At 47.4% G+C, this 15,638-nt stretch overlaps 1 protein-coding gene across 1 annotated transcript in view; it reads left to right on the top strand.

Moving 5' to 3' along the window:
- Window positions 1–14,500, top strand: part of LOC138503198 (uromodulin-like) — a 40,148-nt gene extending 25,648 nt beyond the window's left edge. The window contains exons 8-9 of the mRNA XM_069622753.1: window positions 3,079–3,241; window positions 11,172–14,500. Coding sequence (XP_069478854.1) covers window positions 3,079–3,241; window positions 11,172–11,270 — 262 coding nt within the window. The 3' untranslated portion in view covers window positions 11,271–14,500. The remainder of the gene's footprint in view (window positions 1–3,078; window positions 3,242–11,171) is intronic.
- Window positions 14,501–15,638: the final 1,138 nt, after the last annotated feature.

Below are 15,638 nucleotides of genomic sequence, written 5' to 3'. Positions count from 1 at the left end.
TAAATCACTGTTATACACTAGAAACAAGTGACAAGACTCCTCATTTATTGCTTGACAATTTAGGTCAAGTCACAACCAAAATTACCAGTATTCCAGAGCACGGGTGAGCGGGATTCTTACCAAATACCCACCTACTGCGATGTGTTTGTCTTAATGCCTCCATAGTGCTGTTGTAAGACCCAGAGGGAATTTTTAGGTGCCCATTAACACATATCTGTGACAAATAAAGCAGGAAGCATATGTGGCCAAGTGCCTAAATTGGAGATTGGCATCAAATCCCAGCTTCATTGCTTTACCAAAGCGTGTGATCGTGGACAAACAATGTATTCTCAATGCGCCTCATCTGCCAAAAGTGAGAGTCCCTAAAAGGGCTTCAGCTTGCAGTGTATGCAACAAAACATAAAGCCTCAGTCATTGCTTTCTGTTTTCTAGCAGCATTGACTGAGCCGACAATTATCTCCTGTGGATTGTGAAAATGTGTTGTTTCTTGCAACATATTCAGAAATAATTCAATGTTAGTTGTTTGCAAAAGTGGGTGTCACCATGAGGATCTTGGTTTCCGCTGCTGATTGTTGACAGGCGTTTCGGTAAAGTAAAACTGATCAAAACAATGTTAAGGTTTTTAGTGGCTGCATTATACGCCACTGACTCTAGTTATACCCTTTATATTATTCCATTGCCTGCTGCCATGTTTCCCTTTAATCTTTCATGTCATTTCTATGCTGACGAGTCTCAGATCTTTCTATTTCCTCCTGAAGTTTTATTAATCCCTGCGTCTTCCATTCCTTCTCCTTCCCCTTTCCTTCATTTAAATCCTCCCCCCTCTTCATCTGCACACAATCTTGGCGTTACTTTTGATCCTTCACTTTCCTTCGGTCTTCATATCTCTAATAATGCCCTGATTCTGTCGTTTCCACCTTTATCATATTCGTAAAAACCTGTCCCTTTCTCCCAAAATCCATTTCCTCTTTGATTTCCTCTCGTATTGCCTATTGTGTTCAGCTCCCTTGATAGGCCTTTCTGTCTATAAACTTGCATCGCATCAATCGCGCTCTGTAAATCTTCTGTTTGTGTGCTCTTTTGTCTTTCCCTTATGATTCGATCTCTTTCTCTTATTTGGCAGCACTTTGATTCTCGTCATCTTTTTAATTGTCTTTGCATTGTTTCTAATTGCATTCATGGCTTTCCCGCCATCTTTCTTCAAGGGACGTCATTTGGGGGTCGCCAGGACTCGCAACTGAGACCCCTGATGTCTCCCGTGCTACCCCTATGGGCTCCCTTGCTACCCCTAAAAAAGGGGGTGGGGTTTGTTTTTAAATATAAGCTCCTGGGCTGCATCCAGCTCCATTTGTGGATCCTTGTGTCTGGAGTGGCTGGATTTCTTTTTCAAGCTTCTTAAAAACAAAGGGGGTTCCACAAGTGTGACACCTTGGGCGGTGACCCTAAATAAGAAAGAATAGGAATAACAAATAATGTGTCTTTCTGGAATTCTATACAATAATTGCTAGACTCATTAAAGGGATTTTGGGCACATTTCAGTGGGTGAGTAACTGATTTGGGACCTCATCATGAGTCGGGTGGTATGGCAGCGGTAATACCGCGGGGAGACCGACCAACGCTAATAGAGCAACCGCAACTCGGTCCGGTGGATCACGAGTTGTGGGGGGGCAGTAAATCCCCAATTCCTCATTGGGTCCTACGGCGGCTGTAACACTGCCGAAAACGGCCCAAAATGGTAATTTTTACCTCCAGCTAAAAGCTGGAGGTAAAAATGACATTTTCCGCCCAACTTGTGATTTGGCCAGCCCTTAAATGCGGCAGTAATACCGTTACTGCCGCATTTAAGGGCTCAGGTCAAACTCGTGATGAGGCCCTTAGTCTGTTCTTAAAGACCTCAACTCAGCCTTTCATCCTTCTGAGGTCGATAAATGAGTACGAACACAGGCTGGGTGTATATTTATTCTATATAAAGCGCTAGCGCGTAAGTGCTTTATAATAACACATCATTATCATTTGACCTTGGACGTCTGCTTGCCTTCACAGTAATTTAGTAATATGGGCCTGTACACAGTGATCTTAATGATACATATGGCGATCCATTCTTGTTTGACATGTATATAACATTATGGTGATATCATAACCATATTTTTCGTAGTGAATTCAACAATGCTATGTGATGCCACTTCCTGTTTTGTCAAGGTGTGAAAGATCGCGTTCCATCGCTTCTCGTGATGTCACTTTGGGGTGGTGTCAAATGACATCGCTTCCTGTGATGCCATCAGAGGTCGAGGGTCGTGTGATGTCACTTCCGCTACCCCTGGCATTTTGGTGAAAGGACTCCCTGCTTTCTTCTCTTGGCCCACTCTACAGAACATCTTGTGCTCTGCCCGCTAAATCTAATTCCTTCTTACAGTTCCTAAACCCCCTTGTGCCCAGTCTTGTTTCCGGCCCTTTCCCTTCTGGCACTTAAGCCCTGGGCCAAGTTGCCTCTTTCTGGTAGATGGTCTTCTTCCTATTCTATCTTTCGCTTACACCTTAAGCAACACTTTCTTTCTCTATCACTGCAATAAAATGTTACCTCGGTTGTAATTTTCTCTACTATTGGTATTGTACTGCTTATCATCTTATACAGCACTTCGGTGATAGCCCTTTATCAATTCAATAAAACAAACATATAAATATACTTTCAATAGCAAAATTACTTAAATAAATATATTATGCAACAGCAATGGATACTTTTGCAGAAGCAACATCTGAGAGTTTTACCCAATGGGCATAAGCGTTGGATAATGAAGTTGATTATTTTTTGCAACGTTATTGTCTACTTTGCTGCATGTTCTTATGAGTTTTCAGTCCTTTAAGGACACGCGAATTAAACCAGAGTTTGTTCATATTGCAATACTTGTGTAATGTCGGTGTTGGGCTGCAGTGCATAGTTTGGAATGTAGGGCTGGGAGGTGCATTCCTAGGAGGGAATGTGCGGAGACAGGAACCCTGTGCCCACATTACCTATTCACTTGCATGTTGGGGCTGTGAGTGCGTCTGGAAGCCTCTGATCGGGGCCTCTGTTTCTTGCAGGCACGCGGCCGACCAGGGAATTGACACCTGGGTGACAGAGAATGGAATGTCCGCTCAGGTGAAGTTTCAGCTCGGGATGTTCAGATTTGTGGATCAGAATAAAGTGTTCATCTTCTGCGACTCCAGACTTTGCGACACCGCAGAGGAAAACTGCCGCAGTAAGGTGAGGAACAATGCGCTAAAATGTCGCTCTGCTCTGTGTGTGTCCGTAGCTTACGAGTTAGGCCGTGTATAAGGTTTCCAGATGACTCTGGTTCATGAGAAACACCCTGGGGCTTTGCTTTTACTTGAGTTTTACTTGAGTCCATTCAATTCAATTGCAGCGAGTCAAGACCACAACTCCCAGAATGCAAATTATGACACAATGAAAACCCAGGAGCCTTTTGACTCCAGGTAACCTTTTCAGCCAACAGCACCTTGCATTCTGGGACATGCAGCTAGTTACAGCAGCATGGGATTATACATTCTGGGACGCAACAGCATGTAAATTAAAAAGCCAGGACTAGCTGGCGGTGTCACGAATGATATAAGAACACTTGCCAGGCCCTCACCACTTTCCTCTCTGCATGTGTGTCAGATTCAGAACTCTGGAGATGCCTCAAATCAGATTATTTTATTTATTTATTGGGTTTGTATAATGTGCCTATACACAATGTGTTCCAGAAGAGATTATTCCTGTTATTCGTTGCATCCTGGTAGTTGTCGTTGTGCTTTTCCTGTTCTGCTTGTCAAACTAGAAGTTGCAGAATGCAAAGAAAAAACAGGACTAGATAAGCCACTCGTGGCTGAGATAGGACAAGATGAGAAGTAGCCATTTATGGTGGTTAGCCCACACCAGGGTAGCTATAAGAACTACTTTCGTAGAACTAAGGGTGAAATCTGCCTTTTTCCATATGAGGAGTTGATGACTCACATACTCCCTCACCCGGCCGACTCCAATTGCCATGTCTAAGGATTTATTGGGGCTGGGGAATCAGTAATGGTTAAGTGTGCCTGCTAATCATATACTGAGGGGTACCTCATTCGAGTCAGAAAATGAGCCAACATCCTGGGATTGCCACCCCCTCACCGAGAACTGTGTCCAGAAGATCAAACGGGGCGTGAAATGCTGTAACCATAGCGGGCCAGGGAAATCAAGTCATGTGAGACCCATTCAGCCAATCCTGGAATTTTAGCCAACAGCACATTGCATGCTGGAACTTGTAAGTCAATACTTATGAAAGGGAAAACAGAACCACAAGTCCCAGAAAGCAAAGTGTTGCTGAATGGGAAGCCAGACCTGGAGCCACTAGACTGCCATGTTAAATTATTCTGTGTGAGCACATTGGGGCTCAGTGATGACATCTGAGGCCTTTTCTCAGTTGTCCCCCATTTCCTCGGATTACTTACCAACAATCTTCATTACTCCTAGTCCACCTCTTCCTCTTCCCAGTAGTTACCTTTGAGTGTGTCCATGCTCACAGGAACTCCTTTTTCAATCTAACCTCATCAGGCACCTCCCCTCCCAGGAGGTATAACCTCCCGCTTACCCAACCCACAGCAATAAATCCAAAGCCAAGTCATGGGCAACTTCCACCCACGGGTGAGAGTGAAGGGTAGTTGTACTGGGACGTGGAAGAGAACAACTAGGAGTAATGTAGATTACTGGTAAGTCTTTTGAGCTTTACCTCCACTTCCCCCTTCCTCGTCCCAGTACTCACCTTTGAGTCGTACCAAAGCAGAAACAGGAAGGATGCCCATGCACACCACAAAAGACACGAGTCAAGAGAAATCAAGTCAAAACCAATCAATTCCAGGAACAGAAAAAAACAAGCAGGAACAACCAGGCCCCTGCCACCACACCAACCAGAAACAGCCCCCAGAACCCCCACACCAAAGGAAGCATATTGGGGCCCCACTAGGTTGAGTTGGAAATACAAACGAAAGAGTTATGAGAAGCCAGGCGGCCGCCTGACAAAAGACCAATAAGGGCACCCCTTGCAAGTTAGCCCAGGAGGTGGCCATCCCCTAGTGGACCACCACGCCGGGCAGAGGCACTCAAACTCAGATGGCAGGAAAAACAAGGACGCAATCCACCAGCTGAAAGGAGGAGAGGAATCCCTGCGGCCACACCTACCACCCCAAAGGTGATCAAAGATGAACAGGGAGACGAAAGGACACTATCCAGAAAAGAAGTGCAAGACCACCGCTCAACCATCCAACATCCAAGTGAAGCCAATCCACCACCTCAGGAGAGGACGGAGCAGGAAAGAAAGCCAGAAGGACCACTACTAGACACATACGGAACCGCAAGGAGACCATAGGCATAAAGGAAGGGACCCACTGCAGGACCAGAGCCACCCCCATGACCACCAGAAACAGAGGCCGACACAGGAGGGTCACAATTACCCCCAGATGCCGAGCTGAAGTAACTACAACCAAAGGTAGCGGCAGCGTCAACCACTGCAGCCCGACAGCCACGGAAGGTCCGAAGGGGGATCCGCAACCGGGACCAAAAGGCGAGAGTCCGCCACCCATTCCAAAAGCCACAAGACCAGAACTTCCCTCTGAGCTGGAGGGGACCAGGAAAGCAGAATGGCCACCCACTGAGAATGGACAGTAGGGACAGCCAACCCCATCTCAGCCCCTTCATGGAGAAGCCACAAAATGCTGTTCAGAAGACATAAGCGTAGAGGACTGACAAGCCCTTTGACCGCCCAGCCACAGCGGCGAGACGCCTAACACCTGCAGACCCCTCCACTCATGTTCTAGACCCCCCCAATAGATGAGAGAAGAGAGGGGGGCATCCACCCACAAGGGAGACGGAAAACTGGGCAACAACCACAGAGGAGCCAGCTGCAACTCCAGAAGACACAGGAACCATTCCCTACAAGGCCAGAAATGGGTGAACATCACAAACACCCCCGGGGAAACCCTGAACCTACTGAGGACCGAAGTAATCAGGGGGATTGGAGGAAAGGCACAAAGAAGCCCTGGTGGCAGAGCTAAGGAAGAGGAACCATTCCCCGACCCCCAGCCCCCTGGTGACAGAGACCATGAACAACACCGGGTAAGCCAAGCGTTGCAGGGGGAGGCAAAGAGGACCGACCAGAGAGGCCGAATCACTAGCACACCACCAGAAAAACCACAGAGTGAAGGGGAAACATATCTGAGACTGGAAACATACAGCTGAGATGGACCACAGGCACATCGCCCACCCCGGACATGGACAGCCCCAACGAGACCAGGAGAGCCTCCAATCAGGCCACGACAAAAAAGGCCAGACCCAGGCCAGACAAGGCCAGCACTGGCCACGCTGGATACAAGCCAGAGGAGCAGTACCATCCGCCCCAACAATAACATTCCCCCCTGAGTTGAAGGCAGAAAAGACCTCCAGGGCCCGCACATTGGCAGCCAACACCTACCAATTGGAGGACCTCCCCAAGGCCAAAGAAGCCCCCCTACTCCAGATTACACAATGCCAGAAGAGTCACCTCCCAATTCAGGACACACCATCAAGGCCTGGGACAAGGATAACCCCCACCCCCAGAGATGGGACCAGACCTACCACCAGCGAAGAGATGCCCTGAGGGTGGAGGCGATCAGGAACAAAGAGTTGGAACAAAGGGATGCCGGGGGCCAATGTGACAGCAGGCGACGCACCAACAGTCTCAAGAGCAGTCGTGCCCAGGGAACCACAAAGAACAGGAACCCACGAGACCTTGGGGACACAAATGAACCCTGGCTGAAGTCTTAAGTCCTGAGCAAGAGAAAAAACAGGAGCCACAGGAGCTGGTAGACCCGACCACCAGGAACCGAACCAATCCCTCCTGGATGCAGAACTGGGCACTGAGCAATCGAAGATCCTGAGATGGAGACAGGAGACCTCGGAAGATCAAACACAAAGATCCACCGGACCAGGGCACGACAGACAAGACGAAGAAGTGCCATTATCCGGAGCCGGGACCCGGTCCGGATCAACCAAACATCGAAGAAGGGGGACTCTGAAATAACGATCAGGTGCAAAGACGCCACCAGGGGAGCCAACAGCCTTGCGACGACCTGCGTGGCAAACTCGAGACTGAAGGGCTGAACCCGGAACCAGAAGAGAACCTGCCCCACGAGAACCGCAGGAAACGAAGATGACACCAGAAGACGGGGATATGGCAATAAGCGACCTGCAGTTCGAGAGAAACCAACCAAGCCCCCCTGCAACTGTGCCAGGATGACCAACTGCAGGGTCATCACTACAAAGAGCTGGGTCCAAACCAAGGCATTCAGGAACCGAAGGTTGAGGAAGAGGCAAAAGGAGAGAACCCCGACTGTCCTGGGCACCAGAAATAAACATCAACAGAGACAGACACCTTGGCCTGATGCCACCGGAACAACGTGCCACTAGCGAAGAAGGTCCTTGAGGGCAGAGCACAAGGCCACCCAGCAACGGACTTCCCTGGATAGAGGGGACAGCCGCAGCAGAAGTGTAGGAAGAAAAAGAAGAAATGGTAGTAGGCCATGAAATACCAAGACCAGCAGCTCGGTGGGACAGAAACTCCACAAAAAGAGCCCTGAAACACCCCTGGAAACACCAGGACACTGGGCAGAAAATCTCCTATGTTTCACAGACCGGGAGGCAGAAGAAGAAGCCACCACCACATGAAGCAACTTAGCCAAATGTCTCCCCCAGGCAGAAGGAAGCAGAAACCACAGAAACCCCATATAGATCTGCCATATGTAAAAGTCATCAATATCTTTTTAGAATTTCTGTTTGTTATCTGCATATGGTGTGCCCCAGAGACATAGCTACACTGGCCACCAAGCCGCCAAGGCCTGCAAGCGCCCCGCAACATTAGCCCATAAAGCCCCATCAGGCATCACCAAAGAGGAAGATACCGTAGGGCAACCTCCTCCAGCAACACCATCATATTGAGTCGGAGCACATTCTTAACCCAGCACTAAGGAACTCAACGAGCAAGCTGGAGGTAGGTGCGCACCCAGTGTAGGCTGACCATTCCTGCAATCATAGCCCCAGCTCTACCGACAGCCACCAAAATGGTCCTCCCTATGGATCCTTCACCCGACCCATAATGTGCACACATAGCCCCTTAGGCAATGGGAAACATCAGGGGAATGACCATGTAGCAAACTCACAGCCGAGGACCATGACCCACCAGAAAACCTTGAACTCTTCCAAAAAGGAGCCGGCACCACAACAGAGATCACACAGCCACTGTGCGCAAACACTGCAGTGCCTGGCTCCACTTTGATTGGGAAAGCCAGGCTGCACTTCCTTCACCACAGCGATACTTGCACTGACATCCAGCACGTCGACCCCCTCTACAGAGGGGTCCCGAGGGGCATAACCCACCAATCCAAGGAGTCTCAGGCCGCCAGAACCCCACAAACATTGGCAAAGGGGGAAGGCAGTGCAGAGCTACAAAGGGCAGTGGCCAACGTGTCTGTGCCCCAAGCCCCTCCCAGCAGACAACGAAGCGTTGTCAGGGCGATGCGGGAGTCCTGCAACAAGGAAGCTCCATGCCTGCAGCAGCCTGGCAACCACAGCTGAGAATCAGCAGGAAGGTGCAGGTCCGACACTGGCAAACAGGAAGAGCCTGCGCCTTAGGGGTCTCTTCGCCCCAGCAGACAAATGCTAGCCGGAACAACCAGCAACAAGGAGCCGACACAACAGAGGCTCAAGCCAGCGGGTACAACACAGGCCGGGCCGCCGCACTGCAGCAGTGTTGGTGGCCCAGCCAGATAACACCCGAAGCCGGGCAATGGACGGGGAGGGGGCTGGAGCCCCACAACTGCCCCCCTCTCCCCAGCATCCACACTCACCTGAGATCCAGGGCAGAGCACAGAGCCCCCCAGCGCCAGGCCCAGAAGCAGGAGCAGGAGACAACCAATCCAGTTGGCCATCTGACACACCCCACTATGGAGAGGATTCAGAAGTTCTGGTAGGAACAAAAGAACTGCTGTTTTGGGTAAGTGGGAGGTTATACCTCCTGGGAGCAGAGGGGTCTGATAAAGTCAGGTTGAAAAGGAGTTCCTGTGAGCAAGGACATACTGAAAGGTAAGTACTGGGACAAGGAAGAGGCACGTGGAGATAGTGTATCAGAAAGCTCCTGACCTGGACCACTTCACCACTCTCGACAGCTTTAAAAATAGGGTGAGTGGAAGGCAAAACAGAAAAATATGAAGCAAGAAATTGAGGATAGAGGAACTGAGTAGTAAAAGCTTGTCTAATCCTGACATAACTAGAAATCTCTTGATGTTGTTTACAAAAAATAGTGCTTAGAGGTGAACTCACCAGGGACAATTGGAAGGCTCAGTAGGTCCTAGAGCATGGGTAGGTAGCCTGCAGCAGATGTTTTGGTCGACAGTTCCCATGATCCCTCACCATTGACTATACTGGCTATGGCGGATGGGGGTTGTAGGCTAGCATAATGTAATGGCATCTTAATATCTTATTATGTCAGTGGTCCTGTGTAGCGCCCTTCTGTCACTCTCTTCCACTTGAGGTGAAGTGTGGTAGAAGGTTTGGGGAAATCAGTCAACACAAGCATGTTGAAACAGGCTTAAGGGGGACACGCCCTAGATCCCGGTTACCCTTGTAACAGGGTCCGCAAGTGAGTTTTCTACGAATAAAGGAGTGCGTCAAGGCTGCCCGCTGGCTCTGCTTTTGTTTATTATCTTTTGATCTGATTTTATACCGCCTTCGTGTCTGATGGGCTCTTTTCCACCAAGTTTGAATGGAGTGCTATACCCTTTTCTACTCTATGCAGATGATGCAGTATTACTAGATCTGACCCCTAAGGGGCTGGCCTGCAGCCTGGCCTATGCATCTAACTATTTTAAAATCAACGGTCTAAAATTAAATCTAAAGAAAACCAAGATTGTTGTGTTTGGTTCTAAAAAAGAAAAGAAATATTATTGGTCTATAGACGAGGCGATTCTAAATGTGGAGGATTCATATTGCTATTTGGGTGTTACGTTCGCAAGCAACTGCGAGTGGTCTGCACATCTAGTAATGGTGGAAAACCAACTAAGCATTAGTCTAGGTGGGCTCAGGTCATTTTACAAAGAATTTGGCGCATTTTGCTTTGATAAATGCATTCAGGCCCTTGAGGCTAAGATCTATTCTGCCATATCATATGGAAGTGAGATGTGGAGAAGTGTGAGGTGTACCTCCTTGGACCATATACTTTGTATCTGTCTAAGAAAGCTGTTAGGTGCGATGCCCAGCAATCTGGGAAATCCCCTTGCATTAGAGATTGGGGTTTTCTAACATAGGCGTACAGGCTGAATCAAGGTTTTCACAATATTTCTGTAGACTACATTCTGATCCATTGCTGAATCCCAATGTCTTGAATGCAAGAGAAGAACTAGCGAAGGCAGAGCCGTTTGCCATGTATGCCTGGTGTAAGGGTGGCTCCATCCTGTGCAAAAAGTGGGAAATTGGTTTTGATGAGCTGAGGAGTGGCATCATTTCTAAACGACTATCCAAGAAAGCCAGAAGGAGAAACCTTGTCCTTACAACAAATAGTATGGACAAGTTAAGCTTGTTGGGGCATTTGAGGAGGGCCCGTCAGACCTACCATGAACATTTCCTTTGAGTGCTATCCGCTCATCGACACAAAGACGCATCATTGCGATGATCCGGCTGAATGTCTTGCCTCTGACGGCGCGGATGAAGTGGCTGTTTAACTCAAAGCTCTGTGCGTCTGGTTGTGGGACTACGGAGGACTTAACTCATGTTTATTTATTTGCCCAAAATTGGTGGACCTGAGACGACTAAGGTGGAAAAACCACTTTAAAGCTAATAACATCAGGCAAGTCTCAGATGCTATGAATTTTGTTCTGTCATGCGTAGATGCGTGTTTTATTAATGACTTATGTAAGTACAATGTTGAAGTTTTTAAACTTTTGTCGAGGAAATGTTAAGCTCTTTTTATATTTAATCCTTTGTATTGTATTTTATTTACTGTTAATTGTGAAACCCGAACAACATTTTTTTTTTAAAACTCTTGTTAGCAAAATGCTGCCTCTTTAAACATACCTCAGTTGTGCGTTGTGGAGGGGCTGCACTGATCTGCTTTTTGCCTCTTTCCTTGCAGTATAATGTGTGCTGTTTCACAAGCCTTCCTGCAGTGGAGGTGGCGGACCGTCCTGCGAGGATGCATGTGTCTACCATAGTCTACGACCCTCAGGCCTGAACCCCTGTTGATAGCGTATCATATCAAGTGCCCTCTTGTCCTGCACGCTGCATCTCCATTTCTGAGTAGCATAGCCATTCACTGCACAATGGCTCCCCAATAAAGAGCCTACCAACATCAAGGCCAGCTATTTTCACCCACTATATACACACACACACACACACACACCTCCAGGGATGGACTGGCCTGTAGGGAACTCTGGAGTTTTCCCGGTGGGCCTCTGCACCCTGGGCCTCTTTTGTGTGGTATTTCCTATTTTTCTCATAGGAAAAGCATTGGGCTTGCTGAAAATGTGTCACATGGGGCCCCTTTGAACTTTATTTCCAGGGCCTCTTTTGGTCCCCAGTAATTATTTCCAGGGCCTCCACCCCTCTCTATCTCTCTCTCTCTCTCTCGGTCATTTTTAATAAAATGCTAATTGGATGCAGGAATCCACCAATGTAAACATTTACAAAGCGTAGTGCAAAACTGAAGAGTAAAACCAGGCAAAATCATCTTTACATTTTTAACAAAATATGTGAAAAGTCCTCTTTAAATGAGATGAGTGTAGATTTGTGAGTGACCCTTGCATCTGGGTACTCCACACCCCTACATCAGCGAGGCTGTTTTCGCATGTGTTGGAACACACTGGATCTATAACAGCAGCACCCAAACTGAACCATAAACATACACAAAAGAATTGCCCAGGGGTACACTTTCAAAGACTTTTAGGGCATTTTAAATCACTTTAGATCGTTCATTTTGAATTATAATGAATGATTATCGGTCTGTGTGACACTTGACAAACTGTCACAGGGACATTTACAGCACTATTTCTGAAAACACGTCAACATGGGATGAGTGTTTCCGGTGTCCCCTCATAGCGCCAACCCCCATTATTGTGGCGTCGCCCTGCAAGGCGTGATCCTCTCTGTGTGCTCCGAGTTTGCACTCTTTGGCTGATGCTGTTTCATAGTTTTCCCACTGCCCAGAAACTCAAGCCTAGGTAGACACGATGCAAGCCTGGCCTGGGCCAACACTGCAACACTGCTCCTGCACTGCAGACTCCAGTATCTAGGATGTTAGACTCAGGGTCAGGTAAGTGAGCAGCCTCCGAGGTAAGTCATGCATTATTTCAGCATTGCCAGCATTTTGGATGCATATGTTAAAAGTTGTTAGTGATAGCAGTAGTTCAGAGAGGGAAGCCAGGGGTGGGCTGGCCTATTGGCAAACATGTAAAAGACCACTGAGGCTAGAGAAACCAGTCCTCCTGCCTCAGAAACGTCACTGCCAGAGGAACCAGCCTCTCTGGGAACCTCACTGTTTCCCAAGTGACCATCCCACCCCTGGTCAAAGTTGGAATGACAACATGTTTAATCTGTGGCAGCTGCAGTTCTGTGATTGTCCATTTGTCCATGACATGTTGAGTGAATGACCGCTGGACCTCTGCAGTTCACACAAGTGTAAGTGATTTGTATTTTAACCCTTTCACTGCCGGAACCTTGATGCTTTCCTATGGAAATTAGGACGTACGAGTATATCCTGATGGAAATGAAAGGGTGTACTGGCCTTGGTTTGCGCAAAATGCGTACACAGTTTTGCACACAAAAAGAGTACTTGTGTACCTACAAAGCTACTATATTGAGCAAACACTGTAGGTATTCCCTAATCATAATGCGCTACAAGTGGGACCCGCTTAATGATGCGTGTGAAAACGAGGATCATATCACACAGGGCGTTGTGAAAGAAAAAAACGCGCGAGTGAAAAGGAGAGAAAAACACGGGTGTAAAATACATCCATTCGGGACGAAACACTGGGTATACAATATTTATGAAGTTCACTGTCATGCATACATGTGCATGTGGAAAATGAAACAACCCCCCCTTCAAGCACGCACATGGAAGGTTAAGTACTGTGTGCATAAATTCACACCGCGCAAGTGTGCATATGCGAAGTAAAATGCCACATTATGCATGTGCAGTGAAATCATATTTGCGCATTCATATCCGAAGGCCACTGCAATCGTTGCGTATTCTAAACATCACGGGTTTCTACGCGTGCATGGAAAGAGAAAACAGTGGATCCATGTTTTACCTTCAGAATGACGTCTGTGTGCGCGTGTGTGTGTGTGTGAGCGCGCGCGCGTACTCTTGTGTGAGCCATCTCGAAACTTCACACTGGTGTGTGTAGATGTGTGTGCACGACTGCAACATCATATTTTTCTCATTTTCTTCGCGAAGCACTGCTGCTTCTGTGTGCGGGATGCATTGTTGAATACAGCACACATTCCAATGGTGCCCCGCGCATAGAAAAATAAAAACACGAAAGCATTATTGACGATTCACGCCTGATCCAGAAACACTTCTTACCTATGTGTGTTTGAGAAGTGCTTGTGTCTGCCAGAAGAGGAGTGCGCTGAAGCAGTCCTGAAATGGCTGGAAGGAGGTGATAAAATGGCTGCGGTGAATGTCTGAAAATAGATACTGTGCCAGTGGCCACTGTCAATCCTTCCGCCCGCAAGAGGCCTATAGAATGCTAGAATGTTACTAGGAATGTGAGGAGAAAGTGAAGCGTGAGTTAATTCCTGAAAGCCTGCGTTATGACTGTTGTCTGAATGGCCAGGCAAGGCTGATGCTTTGACAAGGCATTACTGCTCACAGGGCTCAACCATGAAGCGTGAGTGCATTCCTGAGTGCCTGTGATATGGCTGGTTGGCGAGTAGGCAGTAACGGGGCTGTCAATACAGCTCACAGGGCCGAAGGGGGTGTGTATACCCGAGTGCCTGTTGTATGACTGGTATGTAAATGGGCAATAACAAGGGTGAAGCCTTGACGTGGCATCACACCTGGCAGGGCTCAAACGTGAGTGTATTCCCGAGTGCCTGTGATATGGCTGTTGGCATCCAATGTTTTGTTTCTGACAGTAATTACTTTGAAGTAATTATTTAGAAAACACTTCGAATTATGTAGAGGTTTGTAGATTATGTGTTTAAAAGTGCTGGGGAGGGGGTAGGGGTACTAGTGTCGGGGAAGGAGAGGCTTGTGGGGAAGCCCTCAAATTAAAAAACAAATACATTCAAAGTGATCTTTCAAAGTAATTACCGTCGGCAAAATACCATGGAACCATGGCTGTTGTACGAATGGACAGTTGCATGGTTAAAGGCTTGACAGGGCATTACTGCTCACACGGCCCAAGCATGAAGAGTGAATGAATTCCTCTGTGCCTGTGATATGACTGATGTATGAATGGACAGTAACTGGGTCGAAGCCTTGACGTGGCGTTACTGCTCACAGGACCCAACCCTGTGCCAATTCGACCATTCCTTGTAAAGGTGTCTGAAGACAGAAAGTGACACCTCCTCTACACAAAAGTCACAAAATAGTCTTTTAGTACAAAGTGAAGCAGATTCACAACGGTATTGAATTAGGGGTGTGCAATCTGCAATGAGTAAGATACTTACATGAATGCTTAATTTGCAACCTTGTCAATTTTCACATGCATTATATTTCAATTTATGGGTAAATAAAGCATGTGGTAATGACCATTAGTGAAGATTCGAGTCCCCGCACCCTTTTGTAGACTACAGTAACTAACCGGAAAACATGTCTCTCACAAATAGAGTGGTACTTGTACCTGGTCGCAGCTGAATCCACATTGCTATCAATATACACGTGTGTAAATGTTTAAAGATGTATATGAAAGAACAAGCTGATACCTTGATTAGGCTAACAAAGTCATTTATTTTGCTCATTTGAAAGCTTTTGTGGAATTCCTCCACTTCCTCAGGCAGGGACGGAATGAAGCCTTTGAAAAACATTACAGCATTACACCTTGCATGCCCCCTCCTGGAAATACCCTGTCATCTGTGCCTGTCTGTGTACCTGAGTTATAGTCTTTTGGTCAGAGACGCATGTATTAGATGTTGAACAACCCCTCACATTGCTGTCTTCAAGATCTAAATGATACACTGCATTAAGTGGGGAAAGGGTCAGTGGAACTGAAGAGCAGGGAAAGAAAAAATAGATGCAACACAATCCCGATATGGTATTTGACACAAGGTTGCCACACTGGGCTCCATGAGTCACAGGCCTAACACATAACTGGTTGCGTAGCCCCTCTTTCAGCAGCTATCTAGAGGCACAAGCCTGATATGTTGATGATTGTGCTACCACTGATCTTGCAAAGGGACTGGCCTGTCATACTGAACTTCAACCAGACTGCACCTACTATGATTGATACTAGCCCACCCCCTCCTGCCTTCCTAAGAGCACTGTAACTGGTTGGGATGTGTTTCCTTTCCCTGCTCTTCAGTTCCACTGAACCTTGCCCCACTTTACACAGTGTGCCAGTTAAATCTTGAAGACTGCAATCTCTGGGGGAGTTAATCA

The sequence above is a fragment of the Ambystoma mexicanum genome, chromosome 11, assembly GCF_040938575.1.
Source record: "Ambystoma mexicanum isolate Mex_15411 chromosome 11, UKY_AmexF1_1, whole genome shotgun sequence".
In the NCBI taxonomy this organism is placed as follows: domain Eukaryota; kingdom Metazoa; phylum Chordata; class Amphibia; order Caudata; family Ambystomatidae; genus Ambystoma; species Ambystoma mexicanum.
Note: the sequence above shows the minus strand (reverse complement) of the source record. Positions and strands in the feature narration are given on the sequence as shown.